The sequence below is a fragment of the Artemia sp. Qi Xiang Cuo genome, chromosome 16, assembly GCF_049724085.1.
Source record: "Artemia sp. Qi Xiang Cuo chromosome 16, ASM4972408v1, whole genome shotgun sequence".
Taxonomy (NCBI): domain Eukaryota; kingdom Metazoa; phylum Arthropoda; class Branchiopoda; order Anostraca; family Artemiidae; genus Artemia; species Artemia sp. Qi Xiang Cuo.
Genome location: NC_142809.1, coordinates 41,941,822 through 41,961,354, shown reverse-complemented (window position 1 = coordinate 41,961,354; position 19,533 = coordinate 41,941,822). Strand labels below are relative to the sequence as shown.

Below are 19,533 nucleotides of genomic sequence, written 5' to 3'. Positions count from 1 at the left end.
TGCGGGAAAGTTTTCTGTTGAACAAAATGACTATCTCAAAATGGCTATCTCAAGATTTGATTGAATGTAATTAGGGGGAAATGGTCACGGGAGATCGGCTGGCTCCCCCTCCCCTTCAATCACTTTTGTCCCTTAAGAAGGACACGCGAAATTTCAATTTCCAACTGATTTAGCCCCTTCCGAAGCTTCTACACCAAGTTCTTTGATACGAAGTGCCTTGGTGAAAAAAAAACTGCTTTGCTATTAATTTTGAAAAATACACTTATATTGTTTGAAAAATCGTAATCCTTTGAAGAAAATCCTGGCAGATTACTTTATTTTTTAGTATTTGAACTCTGGGGCTGGAGGAATATCCGGTATTTTCGTACATGAAATGCATCATGGTAAAAATCATCACCCTCAGCTTACTGGCTGGTGGTCGAATGCACAGTCAACGAGATTTGAGATGCGAAAAGAAGTAGATATTGCAGAGGGAGCTGACTCTTTCAGACTTTGCAATCCACCACCACTTTTAGTTGCACCGCATATGGCAAGCCTTGAGGTACGATTTTTTTTCGATTATACTTTACACACTCTTTAATTTTTCATTGTTTTTGACGGTCAACCTGAATGTTCACATCTTTGAATAGCAATTTTAGATCTTTTTTATGTAATAAAAAGAACTATTAATTTATTGTTTCTTTTGACCCATCTTTTCTTTTAACTTATCTGGTTCAAAAAAGCTTTAATTTTAATTTTAATTTAAAAAAAAAGCTTTAATGCAAGTTTACCTATTTTGCACACCCGACAAATGTAAATATAATCCTATTTTCCTTAGTTAAATTTTATTAACGGCTTGTCCAAAATCTGAGTTATTTTCTATTGTTTTCAAGATATAATTTAACATAATTTTCATTTGTTTAAAATGCTGAGATCCTGAAACTATTTTATTTCAATATTAGCCTTCGAATCTCTTAAAACACTTCAACTCCTTGCATCAATAAGTGTTTAAAAAGATTATTGATAATAAAAAAAATATTTCATTTGCTATTTTCGGCCTGTAGTATAAGTAACAAAATGGTTTCTTAGACTTTCTAGCAATTTTCATTATTTGTTTTGTTAATATTCCTCTTTGACATGTTCTGCTGAAGCTTGAATCAGTGACTTCTCACTGATGCCATATTTAATCAATTTCAGCGAATTGTTAGAAAATCTTCAAAGCAAACCACAAAATTTAGCAGATATGCCGTAACAGCCAATAGGAACGAATAAACGCCTTGTCTTCCAAAGGGCCACCGTGCTGTATGTATAAGAAACTCTTTTAAGGAACTAAGACTGATAAGGAGCAAAGAGATCAAAAGCTGATCAATGACGCTTATTGGGGAGTTTTTTAAGACAGAATAAATTCAAAATATGAATTTTGGAAGGTTCCAGAGATAGATTCATTTCGAACCGTTCATGGTTCGAAGTTTCGAACCGTTCGAACCGTGAACCATGGTTCGAACCGTTCATCGTTCATAGAGCGAGTGAAGGGCCGATTAAAACCAAAACTCTAATAGAAAAAAAAATCAAGAAAACAGCTATCCATTAAAAGAATTTGCTGTTTCTCTTGATTACAAATATGTTGAATTCATTAAATATAAAGATGCCTATAAGAAATTATTATTAAAAAATATATATTTTAATAAAAATTGGAAAAATACATAAAAAGGTGCTACGCCGGTGAAATTTACACCATCAAATTCAACATATCTGACAACTTTAAGTCTGATGTTTCAGGTTTTTACTTATGGAAATAGGGAACTTCGTATTTTTCTCGAGGAAACAAGTCTCTTTATTCCAAGGTGTATTAACATTGAGCCAGATGCCGTATAATATTGGGAAATAGTTCGTTCGAACTTAAACTTAAGGCTCTATCGCCCCTTGTCAGCATTCACAGGTATCATAACAAAGTGTTGAATTTAAAATGTTTTAATGTTTAATTTAAGTTGAATTTCAGATCTAAAAGGAACAAAATATTAGAAATGGAAAATGCTGATATTACCAATAGGGTTCCAAAAATCTGTTTATATAAAGATAAGGAATGTGGATGTATATGGGAGGATAAAGGGTCAAACATGTAAGTAGCCTCGAAAGTACATTTATGGTCCAATTTTCAAAATTTCCATCAAAATTGTAAATCTAACTTTTAATGAGATAATTGCGCAGGGGATATAGATTACCATTCTAAAATGGTTTCAGGATGCACTGGTAAAGAGTAAGGTGTTAAGATAAAGAGTAAGGTGTTAAGGGGAGAACATAATCCCCCTCAACATATAAAATTATTTTGTGATAGGTATAATTTGCAATCTTAGTCTGTAATGTCGCTCTTTACTTTTATAGAAAAGACGTTTTTGACAATTCAACTTAGAAATAGTGATAGTAATATAATTGGGAGCGCATTCGTGTTGAACAAGTAAGGAACAATGTGTAGCCTTTGCATAACATGGGGCCTTTGGGGGTTGTTGGAGCTTTTACATAAAACTAGGACCAATTAAGGCAATCCGTGTCTTTTTGGCTGGGGAAGGCTTATTTTCTTTTCGTAAACTGTTAAATGAGAGATATGAGATGAGATATACATTTATTAAAAAAGAAAACAAACACTATTCGCTTTTCCCCTGCCAAGAAAAGCAATAAGCTTGAAAGGGGAAACCAGGTTATCACTCTCAGCTAACTAAAAAAACATTCAAGAGAGAAGACTTTAAATTATGTTAGAAGAGCAGCTTATCTTCTAACACTCACTGTAATTTCTATTACCCTAGTTCAAGGTACTGTCTTTGGCTACTGTCTATTGGCGGCAGGCTAGTTACAGTGAACTAAATGATGTGCTCACAACCAGCTACAACGCTTTCTATAAAGTACGTATTTTACTGCTATTTCAAAATTAAATACTTAATTTTTTTCCAGATTTTTGATCAAGCTCCAGAAAGTGAACGGATGGCAAAGCAATACTTACTGACAGGATATTTAGAATGGTTAATATCCTTCCAATTGAAGGATGAAGTCAAAATAATAACTCCTGCCATACCACGTGAAAGGGGATGCCAGTTGTCTTTTGTATTTAAAAGAGATTTGAAAGAGGTTCACAAGGAGCTTGAATCACATGGAATCGTGGTAGGTATACTATTTAAATCTTTTGTTTATTATTTGATCATGTTAAATAAAACTACCGTCTGCATTTCTAAATTTTGAGCAGATCTGGAGAAAAAATGATTTTCTATGACTTTCTAATAACTTCCGTTTTTAACATCTAAATAATTGAGACAGAGTGGAGAGGTAAACTTCAAGCCTATTTGGTGTCATTTCTTAGTTTTTTTGACAGAAATTTATTAAGGCTGATCGTTAGGATAACTGATTGCTAGGATAGCTAAGGATAGTGCAAATCATGTTCTGGCCTTGGGAAGGCATAGGGATTTTGAGCCATACTCATGTTAATTTCTGCTCATTTTGAGTTTGTCTCGGTTATTTATTGTAATTTCTGTTCGTTTTGAGTTTCATTTATTTATCGATGCTGAATTGTGGCAGTTTCACGCTTGGTAGATTATTTGATTTTATTTTTGCTCATTTTTGGTTTAATGGATTCTTTACTTTTTTTTGAAAAACTTATTTTGTGGAAAAAGTTTCATTTTAATTAATTAGGAAAATACCTGAATGAAAACATGAACTAGAAATATGAATGCGTGGTTAAAAAATTAATTCATGAACAGTTTTGGCGTCTTATACTGGTTCCAAATATATAAAACTCATTAAGTTTAATGTTATTCATCAAAAGCTAAGAGTGTGAGAAAATTTGCCAAATTTTGGAAAAACGGGAGAATTCTTATCATAAGATTCAGCAAATCAGAGGAACTTACTGTACAGATTTCTAGCTCATATCTACAATAATGCGAAATATTGATTTTCGCCATAAGAAATATCACGGAGGCATGCTTTTTTTCTAGGATTGATTGTATCGACCGGATACTCTGGAGACGACTCACTCAAACGGAAATTAAAAGTTCCAGTTCCTTTTTTAAGTGTCCAAAAGGTTGGTGGGCTACTATTCCCCCTCCCGTGCTCCCTTTTTTCTGAGAGACACCCGATCGGAATTTGATATGGTCCTTTGGTTCAGTCGAACGGCTCAATAACTATGACTCAAGGCAAGGGAATCGGGAACTATAAAATCGGGAACTATAAAATGATATGAGGAATCCAAGGTAAGATGAGTCAAACTTACGGTTAATAAACTGAACTTTAGGAGTTTTTATCTTATTTTTCATAAGAAATAAGATATTTTTTTTTTTTAATCTTATTTTTTAATTCGTTGTATTATGCATTCTTTTATGATTACTTTTATTTTTTATTATTAGGTGCTTTTAAGTTTCATAGCGTCTTCATTATCTTTTCAAAACAAAACAAAAATCTCAATGCTTTGTTACCCGTAAAAAACTAGACAGATAGGGTTGAAATATTGACCCTTTTTGTCTTCATAAATCATACAGGTTTATGAAGTGTACTTAATTAAAAAACAAGTTTTTTTTAACCGAAAGTAAGGAGCAAATTTAAAGCTTAAAACAAACTGATATTATTACCTATACAAGGGGGACTTCCCCCTCCTCAACTCCTCAATCGTTAAGCTAAAGTTCTCTAGTGCTTTAAAAAAAAGCTTCTTTTCCAAATTGAATAGCCCCTGTGTTTTGGCAAATGTTCTTAAAAAATTTTGGACAAAAAGTCAAACTTTAGAGTAAAGAGCAAGGAGTTGAGGGAGAACAGCTTCCCTCATAAAAGGAAGAATTTCTGTTCTTTTCAGTTCTAAAGCTGCTCCTTACTTTCAGTTGACAAAAATAATTTAATTTCTGTTTATTTTTCAAATCATAGCCAGGCCTAATCAAGATATGATGTGCGGTACCAGCCCGTTAAAGCCCTGGTTTTTTGTTGTTGAATTGTATATATCAGCTATTGTAAGTTGATTTATAATGCCCCGTTTTTCAATTTTTCGGCTTAAGAATTAAAATGTCAGATTGCAATAAAAGTTTAGGACAATATTTGAACATATTGTCAAAATTCGTGATGAACAGTGGTGTTGTTAGAAAAGTCCTTTATAATATTTTTACTACAGAAATTTTTTGGGCGAGAAGGGGTATTATTGTTCATATGGTTGGAGATCCTCTGTGATTTCTGATCTTCTACGCGGCTGAAGTCATCACAGCCGCTACAATAGGTCCTCTGATGTTTATATACGTATGTTTAAATACATTGAAATATTGTGGACTTTATAAATAAAAAAAAAACAGAAATATTGCCATCTAAAATTATTGAAAACAAAGTTCTTAGTAGCATTTGCCCCCCTTCCCCAGAGATTTCCTGACAGGCTCATATTGGAACTTTTTCTACTTGGCTGATGAATGTAATATTTTATGATTATTGCAACTTCTGATTATTGGGAAAAGAGTATTCGACTATACAAGACTCAAATGTTTTCGTCTGCTCCGACCAGCAATTATCAATTGATAATCTTGGCGTGTGTATTTTTCAATTGCAAACTAATCAAAAAATCCTTAGAAAGGCTAGAAATATTTGCATCTGAACCTGTTAAAAAAATTTCAATCACATCCTTCTAATTCCTCAAGCTCTTGAAATTCCAAATTGATATTCTCCTTGTTTTCAGATTTTTATTTATCTGCTCATTTAAAAATAAGTATTGCATTCTAGAGTACAAAAGTTAATAGAAATGTTTTCATTATCACCTATTCCAAGATTTTGTGTAAAAAAGCTGACTGATTTAGATTTTTGCTCAAATTGATTAGACTCTGATTAGAGAATATCACTATCAATTATTAAAAATTGCTACCACGTCAGGAGAAATCATGCATGGCCCTTAAAGCCTTGCAAACAAAATATCACAAAAATTAGCACAAATTGTCGTTTTTTATGATTTCTCAAAGCTTGTCTGTGTGTGTTTCTTATATATTAATTAAAAAAACTTTTTCCACAAAATGATTTTTTCAAAGAAAAGTAAAGAACTCCTTTAAAAAAAAAATAAACAAAAATAAAAGCAAATTATCTACCAAGTGTGAAACTACCACAAATCAGCATCGATACATAAATGAAACGAAAAACGAACAGAAATTACTATAAATAATCAAGTCAAACTCAAAACGAGCAGAAATTAACATGAGTAGGGCTCAAAACCCCTACGCCTTCCCAAGGGCAGAACATAATTTGCACTTTACTGAAAAAAATAAAATGTTTTTGCTTTTATAACTTTAATAAATGAAATAATATTAACATTTTGATTACTAAATATCAGTATATGTATATTAAACTGACAATGCACATTCATTTGTGTTTTTTTTCAGTAAAGTGCAAATTATGTTCTGCCCTTGGGAAGGCATAGGGATTTTGAGCCCTTCTCATGCTAAAGTCTGCTTGTTTTAAGTTTGACTCGATTATTTATTGTAATTTCTGTTCGCTTTGGGTTTCATTTATTTACCGATGCTGATTTGTGGTAGCTTCACGCTTGGTAGATTATTTGATTTTATTTTTGCTCATTTTTGGTTTAATGGAGTTCTTTACTTTTCTTTGAAAAACTTATTTTGGGGAAAAAATTTTTTTAATTATTTTTTGTTCGATTTATATTGACATAGTCTTTTCAGGGAAAAAGAAAATAATAGTTTAAATCTTTTCATTTTTTTAAGACTTTATAGTTTGGCCTGCTATTTGTGTGCTGGAGAAAAATTTTCTAAATTTTTTAACAACATACACCCTTTTAAAAATCTGGACACGAATAGTAGTGTTTAATTTAATTTCATACCTCCTATAGTTGACCTGAAATAGAAAACATGATACCATTCGCAAAAAAATCTGTTTACTTTCTTTGATAACTTGGATACACTTACGCTATTTTGATTTGTTTAAATTTTAAGAGTAGAAGTAGCCCCGAGAATTTGAACATAACACCCTCAGTCGTTCTTGGGATACTGCTGAGATGTCTTATTGGGAATTGGCATTAACACAGTGTATTTTGATTTAATCTTAAGGCAACATATAGTTTTTAAACATAATGAGCAAATGGGAAGGTGGGCGTGGTAGGGGGATTAGGTGCCTTCCAATCACTTTCAACTATTAAAAAGGGCGTTAGCCTTTTCTATTTGCAATCGGATGAGCCCTTTTTGATGTTTCTACGACAACTCCTTCGATACGAAGTGCCCTGATCTAAAAAAAAAAAAAAAAAAAAAAAAATACACTGTACCCGCATCGATCTTTACTATAAACTAATTAAAAAAAATTTTTTTACAAAGTAAGTTTTTCAAAGAAAATTAAAGAACTCCATTAAACAAAAAAAGAGCAAAAATAAAATCAAATAATCTACCAAGTGTGAAACTCCCACAAATCAGCATCGATAAATAAATGAAACCCAAAAAGAACAGAAATTACAATAAATAACCGAGTCAAACTCAAAACGAGCAGAAATGGACCTAAGTTAGGCGAAAAAAAACCCTATGCCTTCCCAAGGCCAGAACAAAATTTGCACTTTACTGAAAAAATATTTTTTTTTTTACTTTTATATCTTTAATAAATCAAATAATATTAACATTTTGATTACTATATATCAGTATATGTATATTAAACTGACAATGCACATTCATTTTTATTTTTCTATGACAACGCCTTCTATAAAAACCTTATATGCCCCCAGGGCATAACTTACAACCCTTGCCCTGAAGGCTTTGGGGGAGTGTCTTCCTCAAAAACATATTTTCTGTGTGGAAATCAACTACGCTGAACAAAATGGCTATCTCATATTTTTGATTGGATGTGTTTCGGGGAATGATGGGCGTGGGGGGGGGGGGCTAGGTGCTCTCTAATCACTTTCTATTATTAAAAAGGGCGCTAGCCACTACGATTTCCAATCGAATAAGCCACTTTCGACCTTTTTACGACAGCACCTTCGATACGATGTGTCCGGGAATGAAGAAAAAAAAACACATTGTGCCCACATCGTTCTTTCCTTTGGCAGTGCTGTTGTATTGCCCATGAAATGTCAAGCCTTCCAATCACTTTTGACTATTACAAAGGGCCTAGCCCTTTCTATTTCCGATCGAATGAGGCCTTTTTGAGTTTCTACGACAACGTTTTCTATAAATACCTTACAACCCTTGCCCTGAGGACTGTGAGGGGGCTGTCATCCTCAAAGACCTAATTTCCAGAACTTTAAACTACGTTCAAAAAATGGCTAACCCGAAATTTTGATTGGATGTGTTTGGGGAAATGGCGGGCGTGAGAGCGGCGTTAGTTGCTCTCCAATAACTTTCAACTATTAAAAAAGGCACTAGCCCTTTCAATTTCCAATCGATTGATCCCTTTTGAAGTTTCTACGACAACACTTTCTATAAAAAACTTATATGCCCCCAGGGCATAACTTATAACCCATGTCCTGAGGGCGGGGGGGGGGCGTTGTCATCCTCAAAAACCTAATGTCCAGAACTTTCAATTACGTTGAGCAAAATTGCTACCTCAAAATTTCGATTGGATGTGTTTGGAGAAATGGTGGGCAAGAGAGGGGGGTTAGTTGCTCTCCAATCACTTCCGACTACTAAAAAGGGCACTAGCCCTTTCAATCTCCAATCGAACGAGCCCTTTTTGGAGTTCCTACGACAACACTTTCTATAAAAGCCTTATATACCCCAAGGGCATAACTTACATGAAAAAACCTGTCATAGGATAAAATATAAACAAAAACATGCGTATATCAAAAACAGATGCGGAAGGGGGGGGGGGGGTTCCAAGCAAGCAGTTCCAGAGAAAGGGGGTTGATGTTAGAGCTAAAATTTTAGGCTCTATTGTGGTATTTCCGAGAGCCTTTAACGATATACAGCGTTTTTCAGACAGGACTATGAAAATTGAAAGAAAGAAAATATTAAAAGGCTTCTAAACGGATGAAATACAAACAAAAATATGAGTAAATTAAAGAAAGATGGGGAGATCCTAGCAAGGAAATCAATCAGGACCCAATCACCAAATTCAACCAGGACCCTAGCGAGCAATTCCAACGGAAGATCCTAACCTAGCCACCGGAGGACCCTAGCAACCAATTAAACCAGGACTTCTAGCAACCTTTTCCATCTGGGGGGGGGGGGTTGATATTAGAGCTAAACTTTTAGGCTCTATTGAGGTATTTCAGAGAGCCTTTAACGAAATACACCGTTTCTGAGACAAGACTATGCACATGAAAAAAAACAAACATGAAAAGGCTTATAAAAGGTTGAAATATAAACAAAAACATGCATAAATTAAAGAAAGATCGGAAAGAAGGGGGGGGGGGGGTGTCCTAGCAAGCAATTCCAGAGGAGGAGGAGTTGATATTACAGCTTAGTTTTTAGGCTCTAATGTGGTATTTCCGAGAGTCTTTAACGAAATGCAGCATTTTTGAGACAGGACTATGGAAATGGAAAAAACAAAACATGGAAAGGCTTTTAAAAGGATGAACTATAAACACAAACATGCATAAATTAAAGAAAGATGGCTGGGGGGGGCCTAGAAAGCAATTCAATCAGGACCCGATCACCCAATGCAACCAGGACCCTTGCGAGCATTTTCAACGGAAGGTCCTAACCTAGCCATCGAAGGACCCGGGGAAGGGGGGTTGTTATTAGAGATAAGTTTTTAGGCTCTAATGTGGTATTTCCGAGAGCATTTAACGAAATATTGCGTTGTTGAGACAGGACTATGCAAATTGAAAAAACAAAACAAAAAAAAGGCTTATAAAAGGATGAAATATAAGCAAAAACATGCGTAAGTTAAAGAAAGAGGGGGGGGGGGGTCCTACCAATCAATTCAATCAAGACCCAATCCCCAACTCAACCAGGACCCTAGTGAATGTTTTCAATGGAACGTCCACACCTAGCCCTTGGAGGACCCGGGGGAGGGGGGTTGATATTAGAGCTAAGTCTTTAGGCTCTAATGTGGTATTTCCGAGAGCCTTTAACGAAATATTGCGTTGTTGAGACAGGACTATGCAAATTGAAAAAACGAAACAAAAAAGGGCTTATAAAAGGATGAAATATAAGTAAAAACATGCGTAAGTTAAAGAAAGAGGGGGGGGGGGTCCTACCAATCAATTCAATCAAGACCCAATCCCCAACTCAACCAGGACCCTAGTGAATGTTTTCAATGGACCGTCCTCACCGCGCCATCGGCGGCCCCGGGGGCGGGGGGTTGATATTAGAGCTAAGTCTTTAGGCTCTAATGTGGTATTTCCGAGAGCCTTTAACGAAATATTGCGTTGTTGAGACAGGACTATGCAAATTGAAAAAACAAAACAAAAAAGGCTTATAAAAGGATGAAATATAAGAAAAACATGCGTAAGTTAAAGAAAGAGGGGGGGGGGGTCCTACCAATCAATTCAAACAAGACCCAAACCCCAACTCAACCAGGCCCCTAGTGAATGTTTTCAATGGAACGTCCTCACCGCGGCCTCGGAGGACCCAGGAGAGGGGGTGTGATATTAGAGCTAAGTCTTTAGGCTCTAATGTGGTATTTCCGAGAGCCTTTAACGAAATATTGCGTTGTTGAGGCAGGAGTATGCAAAATGAAAAAACAAAACAAAAAAAGGCTTATAAAAGGATGAAATATAAGCTAAAACATGCTTAAGTTAAAGAAAGAGGGGGGGGGCCCTACCAATCAATTCAATCAAGGCCCAATCCGCAACTCAACCAGGACCCTAGTGAATGTTTTCAATGGAACGTCCTCACCTAGCCATCGGAGGACCCGGGGGAGGGGGTTTGATATTTGAGCTTTTGAAAAAAACAAAACAAAAAAAGGCTTATAAAAGGATGAAATATAAGCAAAAACATGCGTAGGTTAAAGAACGAGGGGGGGGGTCCTACCAATCAATTCAATCAAGACCCAATCCCCAACTCAACCAGGATCTAGTGAATGTTTTCAATGGAACGTCCTCACCTAGCCATCGGAGGACCCGGGGGAGGGGGTTGATCTTAGAGCTAAGTCTTTAGGCTCTAATGTGGTATTTCCGAGAGCCTTTAACGAAATATTGTGTTTTTGAGGCAGGACTATGCAAATTGAAAAAAAAACATAAAAAGGCTTATAAAAGGATGAAATATAAGCAAACACATGCGTAAGTTAAAGAAAGAGGGGGGGGGGTCCTACCAATCAATTCAATCAAGACCCAATCCCCCACTCAACCAGGACCCTAGTGAATGTTTTCAATGGAACGTCCTCACCTAGGCATCGGAGGACCCGGGGAGGGGGTTGATATTAGAGCTAAGTCTTTAGGCTCTAATGTGGTATTTCCGAGAGCCTTTAACGAAATATTGCGTTGTTGAGGCAGGAGTATGCAAATTGAAAAAACAAAACAAAAAAAGGCTTATAAAAGGATGAAATATAAGCTAAAACATGCGTAAGATAAAGAAAGACAGGGGGGGGGGTCCTACCAATCAATTCAGTCAAGACCCAATCCCCCACTCAACCAGGACCCTAGTGAATGTTTTCAATGGAACGTCCTCCCCGAGCCCTCGGAGGACCCGGGAGAGGGGGGTTGATATTAGAGCTAAGTCTTTAGGCTCTAATGTGGTATTTCCGAGAGCCTTTAACGAAATATTGCGTTGTTGAGGCAGGAGTATGCAAATTGAAAAAACAAAACAAAAAAAGGCTTATAAAAGGATGAAATATAAGCTAAAACATGCGTAAGTTAAAGAAAGAGGGGGGGGGGGGGTCCTACCAATCAATTCACTCAAGGCCCAATCCGCAACTCAACCAGGACCCTAGTGAATGTTTTCAATGGAACGTCCTCACCTAGCCTTCGGAGGCCCCTGGGGAGGGGGGTTGATATTTGAGCTAAGTCTTTAGGCTCTAATGTGGTATTTCCGAGAGCCTTTAACGAAATATTGCGTTTTGAGGCAGGACTATGCAAATTGAAAAAAAAAACCATAAAAAGGCTTATAAAAGGATGAAATATAAGCAAACACATGCGTAAGTTAAAGAAAGAGGGGGGGCGGTCCTAGCAATCAATGTATAATCCTCGTTTTTCTCTTTTTTTTTATTATTGTTTCGTTGTAGCAATCAATTCAAGCAGGACCCAATCCCCAATTCAACCAGGAACCTAGTGAGCATTTTCAACGGAAGGTCCTCACTTAGCCATTGGAGGAACCGGGGGAGGGGGTTGATGTTAGAGATAAGTTTTTCGGCTCTAATGTGCTATTTCCGAGAGCCTTTAACGAAATATTGCGTTTTTGAGACAGGACTATGCAAAGTCTTGCAAAGGGAAAAGCAAAGGGAGGGGGGTGGATATTAGAGCTAAATTTTTAGGCTCTAATCAGGTATTTCTGAGAGCTTTTAGCGAAATGTAGCGTTTTGAGACAGGACTATGCAAATTGAAAAAAAAAACATAAAAAGGCTTATAAAAGGATGAAATATAAGCAAAAGTATGCGTAAGTTAGGGTCCTAGCAAGCAATTCAATCAGGACCCAATCTCCAATTCAACCAGTACCCTGACTCTAGCGAGCAATTCCAACAGAAGGTCCTAGCCTAGCGATCGGAGGACCCTAGCAACCAATTAACGTGGGACCCCTAGCAGCCTTTTCCACCTGGGGGTGGGTTGATATTAGACATAAATTTTTTAGGTCCTAACCTAGGCATCGAAAGACTAGGGGGGGGAGGGGTTTGATAGCAGAGCTAAATTTTTAGGTTTTACTGGGGTATTTCCGGGAGCCTTTAACGAAATATAGCGTTTTTGAGACAGGACTATGCAAATTGAAAAAAACAAACATGAAAATGCTTATAAAAGGATGAAATAGAACCATAAACATAAGTAAATCAAAGAAAGATGGGGAGGTCCTAGCAAGCAATTCAATCAGGACCTAATCCCCAATTCAACCAGGACCCTGGCGATCAATTCCAACGGAAGGTCCTAACCTAGCGATCGGGGGACCCTAGCAACCAATTAAAGTGGGACCCCTAGCAACCTTTTCCACCTGAGGGTGGGTTGATATTAGACGTAAAATTTTTAGGTCCTAACCTAGGCATCGGAGGACTGGGGGGGGGGGAATGGGATTGATAGCAGAGCTAAATTTTTAGGCTCTATTGAGGTATTTCCGGGAGCCTTTAACGAAATATAGCGTTTTTGAGACAGGACTATGCAAATTGAAAAAAACAAACATGAAAATGCTTATAAAAGGATGAAATATAAACAAAAACATCAGTAAATTAAAGAAAGATGGGGAGGTCCTAGCAAGCAATTCAATCAGGACCTAATCCCCAATTCAACCAGGACCCTAGCAACCAATTAAACCGGGACCCCTAGAAACCTTTTCCACCAAGGGGGCGGGGTTGATATTAGAGCTAAATTTTTAGGCTCTCTTGAGGTATTTTGAGAGCCTTTAACAAAATACAGCGTTTTTGAGACAGGACTATGTACATGAAAAAAAAAACATGAAAAGGCTTATAAAAGGATGAAATATAAACAGAGACATGCGTAAATTGAATAAATATGGGGGGGAGGGGGTCCCAAAAACCAATATCCGAGGAGGGGGGTCGATATTAGAGCTAATTTCTTAGGCTCTATTGAGGTATTTCCGAGATCATTTAACAAAATACAGAGTTTTTGAGACAGGACTATGCACATGAAAAAAAAACAAAAAAGAAACAAAACATGAAAGCCTTATAAAAGGATGAAATATAAACATAAACATGCTTCAATTAAAGAAAGATGGGGAGGGGGTAGCAAGCAATTCCAGAGGAGGGGACTGATATTAGAGCAAAATATTTAGGTTCTATTGAGGTATTTCCGAGAGCCTTTAACGAAATACACGTTTTTGAGACAGGACTATGCAAATCGAAACAAACAAAACATGAAAAGGCTTATAAAAGAATTGAAATATAAACAAAAGCATGCGTAAATAAAAGAAAGAGGGGGAGGGGGGCTCCTAACAAGCAGTTCAATCAGGACCCAATCTCAAATTCAACCAGGACCCTAGCGAGCAATTCCATCGGAAGGTCCTAACCTAGCTATCGGAGAACACTAGCAACCAATGGGGGGAGGGGATGATATTAAAGCTAAATTTGTAGTCTCTATTGAGGTATTTCCGAGAACCTTTAACGAAATACAGCTTTTTTTTAGACAGGACTATGCAAATGGACAAAACAAAACATGGAAAGGATTATAAAAGGATGAAATATAAACAAAAATATGGGTGAATTAAAGAAAGATACGGGGGGGGGTCCTAGGAAGCAATTCAATCAGGTCACAATCACCAAATTCAACCAGGGCCCTAGTGAGCAGTTTCAACGGAAGGTCCTAACCTAGCCCTCGGAGGACCGGGGGGCGGGGGATTGATATTGGATCTACATTTTTTAGGCTCTTTTGATGTATTTCCGAGAGCCCTTAACAAAATATAGGGTTTTTGAGACAGGACAATGCAAATCGAAAAAAACAAAACATGAAAAGGCTTATAAAAGAATGAAATATAAACAAAAACATGCGTAAATAAAATAAAGATGTGGAGGGGACAGAGCACGTATGTGCTCTGTCCCCCTCTACTTCAAGGACAAAAAGATCTATTCCTCTTAACCCATGGATGACCCCTGGTCTTCTAAAGAGTTGGAGAAGAAATATAATCTTTGGAAAGCTTATAAAACAGCAAAGCCATCTTTGAAGGCTGCACGTCTTCAGCAATTCAAACTCTACAGGAATGTTTTTAATTCTTTGTGCCGGAACGCCAAATTCCTTTACTATTCCAAAAAATTCTCGGATTGTGGGAAAGATATTCGAAAAATTTGGCAAGTGATCAGTTCCGTCCTCAAACGTTCTTCTCCGGATCCTTCTATCCCTACAAGTCTTGTAGTTGGTGATGTGGTTGTTGAGGGTCTTCCATCTGTTCAAGAAGCATTTACATCATATTTTGCCAATATTGGGAAAACCACTGCTTCTTCAGTCAGGTCTTCACAGTCACAACCAGATTACAAATCTTATTTTGGTCCGCCTTGTCTCAAATCGAAAGTGTTATATCCTGCTTCTGAGGTTGAAGTAGCCAGGATTGGAAATAGCTTGAAGGGTTCTTCGTCGTCTGGCCCTGACTGTATTCCAACTATGGTAGTTAAGTAAATTCTTCCTTCAGTTATTTCTCCATTGACGAAGCTTGTAGATCTTGCTTTTGCAAATGGGATTTTCCCCAATTCTCTTAAGCGAGCTAGAGTTATTGTTTTATATAAAGGTGGACCAAGAAATGATCCAGCCAATTATCGTCCTATATGTTTTGCTGTCTGTTTTTAGCAAAATTTTTGAAAAGACCATGCTTTCCCGTCTGCTTGCTTTTCTAGAGGCTAATAGATTTTTTCATGATTTTCAGTTTGGCTTCCGAGCTAAACATTCTACGGAGCATGTGGGTGTAAGTCTTTTAAATTTTCTCCACATCGCGCTTGACTCTGGTTTGATTCCTGCTGTTTTGACTCTTTAACTCACAAAATTCTGATGTATAAGCTATCACACAATGGTGTAAGAGGACAGGCTCATGCTTGGTTTGATTCCTATTTGTCAGGTAGAAATACCTCCGTAGATTCCCTTTCCCATCTTTTCGTCTAAAATTGAGCTTGGTGTTCCCTAAAGCTCTGTTCTTGGACCGTTTCTGTTTTTGATTTATGTTAATGACCTTATACTTGTGGTTAAGAAACAAAAATCTACAGTTTGCTGTCGCCTATGTCATCCTGAATCTTTCAATGCTAAAAAAATCTATCGTTTTCGCAGGATGTGGACACTCTCGTTGCTTTCGCTGATGACAGTATCATTGGTACTGTAGTAGGAACTGAGTCTAAGATGCTCCCCAAATTAGTTGACCTTTTTGAGAGAGTCGTTCTTTGGTTTGATGCAAATTGCCTTGACCTAAATGTTGCTAATTTTAATTTTTTCCCGTATTTCTCTGGCGGCCCCTGAGTTAACTAATATCCAGCTTTCAAGGGGCTCTCTAAGTAGACCTAAGGATCGAAATGTCCGATTTCTCGGTATTCTTCTCGAAGAAAACCTTTCATTCAAGCATTTTATTGGACTAATTAATATGAATATCTCAAGGAGTCTTGGAATTTTGAGGAAGCTAAAACGCATTTTTCCTGGATCACTTCTAAACACTTGTTCCATTGCTTAGTTCAGTCCTACGTCTCTTATTGCCCTACAATATGGATGTCAACTTTCTCTTCTTTTTTGAAACCACTTTCTAAGTTATATGATAAGGCAAGAAGGCTTATACAGGAAACAAATTGTTCTACATCCAACCCAACTAGCCTATTACTTGATTTGCAGTCTTTCTACATTCTTTCGTGCGCGTCTTTCACTTTTCATCAGCTTTATGGTGATGTTCCCACAGCCCTTCAAACTACTCCTTCTTTTGTCACTGATAGGTCTTCGCATCACCTTCGCAATTCAAGGAGTATTAATATTTTATTTACTCAATCGGTGAGGTCTGACTTTAATCTATTAACTGCTTGTCATATCGTTTGGAAGAGACTACCAGAGTCAGCTCAAGAGTTTCACTTGTTTGGTAGTTTCAAAAGAATTTTAAGAAATTGTTTATTGTCTTGATTTTTCATGTTTATATATATATATATATATATATATATATATATATATATATATATATATATATATATATATATATATATATATATATATATAGATATATATATATATATATATAGATATATATAGATATATATATATATATATATATATATATATATATATATATATATATATATATATATATATATATATATATATATATATATATATATATATATATATAGTATATATATATATATATATATATATATATATATATATATATATATATATATATATATATATATATATATATATATATATATATATATATATATATATATATATATATATATATATATATATATATATATATATATATATATATATATATATATATATATATATATATATATATATATATATATATATATATATATATATATATATATATATATATATATATATTAATTTTATCCTTATTATTTGGGGGGGGCGGGTAACCCATGTCTGGGTTGGAATTTCTTGTAAGGTGTATTGAGTTTATTTAACATTTTTTGTGGCTTGGTTTCAAATATATATTTGAAATTTGGTTTAATTCATTGGATTGTCCTACATCTTCTTTTTTTGGATAGGGGTATCTTAAAATCGCTTTTTGTTTGGGTCTTTTAAATATTGTTCTTTTTTAGTAGCCCCCCCCCCCCCCCCCCGCCTCCTCTGTAATTGATTGCTAGGACCCCCTTCCCCCATATTTCTTTAATTTACGCATGTTTCTGTTTATATTTCATCCTTTTATAAGCCTTTTTCATTTTTTTTTCATGTGCATAGTCCTGTCTCAAATACGCTGTATTTCGTTAAGGACCTTCCGTTGGAATTGCTCATTAGGGTCCTGGTTGAGTTTGGTGATTGGGTTCTGATTGAATTCCCTGCTAGGATCTTTCTTTAATTAAAACATGTTTTTGTTTGTATTTCATCCTTTTGTAAGCCTTTTTAAGTTTTTTTTTCCAATTGCATAGCCCTGTCTCAGAAACGCTGTATTTCGTTAAGGGCTCTCGGTAATACCTCAATAGAGCCTAAAAATGTAGCTCCAAAATCAATCACCTCCCCCCGCCGATGGAAAAGGTTGCTAGAACTACCCCCCCACCCCATCTGTTTTTAATTTATGTGTGTTTTTGTTTATATTTTATCCTGTGTCAGGTTTTTTCATGTTTTGTTTTTTCTGTTTGCATAGTCTTGTGTCAAAAACGCTATATTTCGTTAAAGACTCTCGGTAATACCTCTAAATATTTAGCTCTAATATCAACGCCCTCCCCCACGGTTGAAAAGGTTGCTAGGACCCCCCCCCCCCACCCAATCTTTCTTTAATTTATGCATATTTTTATTTATATTTCATTCTTTTCACGTTTTATTTTTTCTGTTTGCATTGTCCTGTCTCAAAAACACTGTATTTCGTTAAAGGCTCTTGGAAATACCTCAATAGAGCGTAAAATTTTTCTCTAATATCTCCCCCCCCCCTTTTGGAAAAGGTTCCTAGGGTTCTGGTTGATTTAGGATCCTTTGGTGATTGGATCCTGACTAAATTGCTTTCTAGGACCCCCCCCCCTGATCTTTCTTTAATTTACGCATGTTTTTGTTTATATTTCATCCTTTTTATGTTTTGTTTTTTCCATTTGCATAGTCCTGTCTTAAAAACGCTGTATTTCGTTAAAGGCTCTCAGAAATACATCAATAGAGCCTATTTTTTTCTCTCTAATACCCCCACTCCCGTGAAAAAGGTTGCTAGGGTTATGGTTGAATTAGGTGATTGGATCCTGATTGAATTGATTGCTAGGACCACTCCCCCCTATCTTTCTTTAATTTACTCATGTTTTTTGTTAATAAGCCATTTCATGTTTTGTTTGTTTTTCATTTGCATAGTCCTGCCTTAAAAAAGCTGTATTTCGTTAAAGGTTCTCGGAAATACCTCAATAGAGGTCCTGCCTGAATTGGGTTATTGGGTCCTGATCGAATTGCTTGCTAGGACCCCCCATCTTTTATTAATTTACGCTTGTTTATATTTCATCCTTTGATAAAGCATCAGACAACACTACAAATTATTTTAAGTCATACGTTTCAAACGAAAAATTTCCAAAATGCACTTCAAAACATGAACTAAAGTAGCAGAGACAAGATAAATCATGACAAAACACTACAAAACAAAATATGCTAAGTTATACATTTCAAATGGAAAACTTTCAAAATGCACCATGAAACATCAACTGAAGTAGCAGAGACAAGATAAACCACGACACTACACTATTAAAATATCCTAATTCATACGTTTCAAACGAAAATTTCCAAAGTACAGTTTGAAACATTAACTTAGGTAGCACAGGCAAGATATACAATGAGACAACACTACAAAAATATTTTAAGCTATACGTTTCAAACAAAAAATTTACAAAATGCACTTTGAAACATCAACTGAGGTTGCACTGGCTAGCTAAACGACGGCATAGCACTACGAAAAATATCTCAAGTCATAGGTTTTAAACGAAACACTTCCATAATGCACTTTAAAACATCAACTGAGGTAGCAAAGACAAGGTAAACCCTGAGAAAACACTATAAAAATATCCTAAGTCATACATTTCAAACGAATTTTTCCAAAACGTACTTTGAAACATCAACATGTGGTAGCATAGACCAGTTTAACCAAGAAACAACACTTCAAAAATATCTTAGTTTTTCTAACAAAAATATTCCAAAATGTGCTTTAAGACATCAACTGAGGTAGCACAGACAAGATAAACGACGAAACAACAATACAAAAATATCCTTAGTCATACGTATCAAGCTAAAAACTTCAAAAATGCACTTTGAAACGTCAACTGAGGTAGCACTGACAAGATAAACCACGAAACAACGCTACAAGAATATCCTAAGTCATAAGTTCAAACGAAAAACTGCCAAATGCATTTTGAAATATC

General features: G+C 35.8%; 1 protein-coding gene across 1 annotated transcript in view; it reads left to right on the top strand.

Annotated features, from left to right (window-relative positions):
• LOC148942921 (kynureninase-like) overlaps positions 1-19,533 on the top strand; it is a 168,129-nt gene that overhangs the window by 141,051 nt on the left and 7,545 nt on the right. Inside the window, exons 7-8 of the mRNA XM_089102125.1 lie at positions 326-541; positions 2,926-3,132. Of these exons, the coding sequence (XP_088958251.1) occupies positions 326-541; positions 2,926-3,132 (423 nt within the window). The remainder of the gene's footprint in view (positions 1-325; positions 542-2,925; positions 3,133-19,533) is intronic.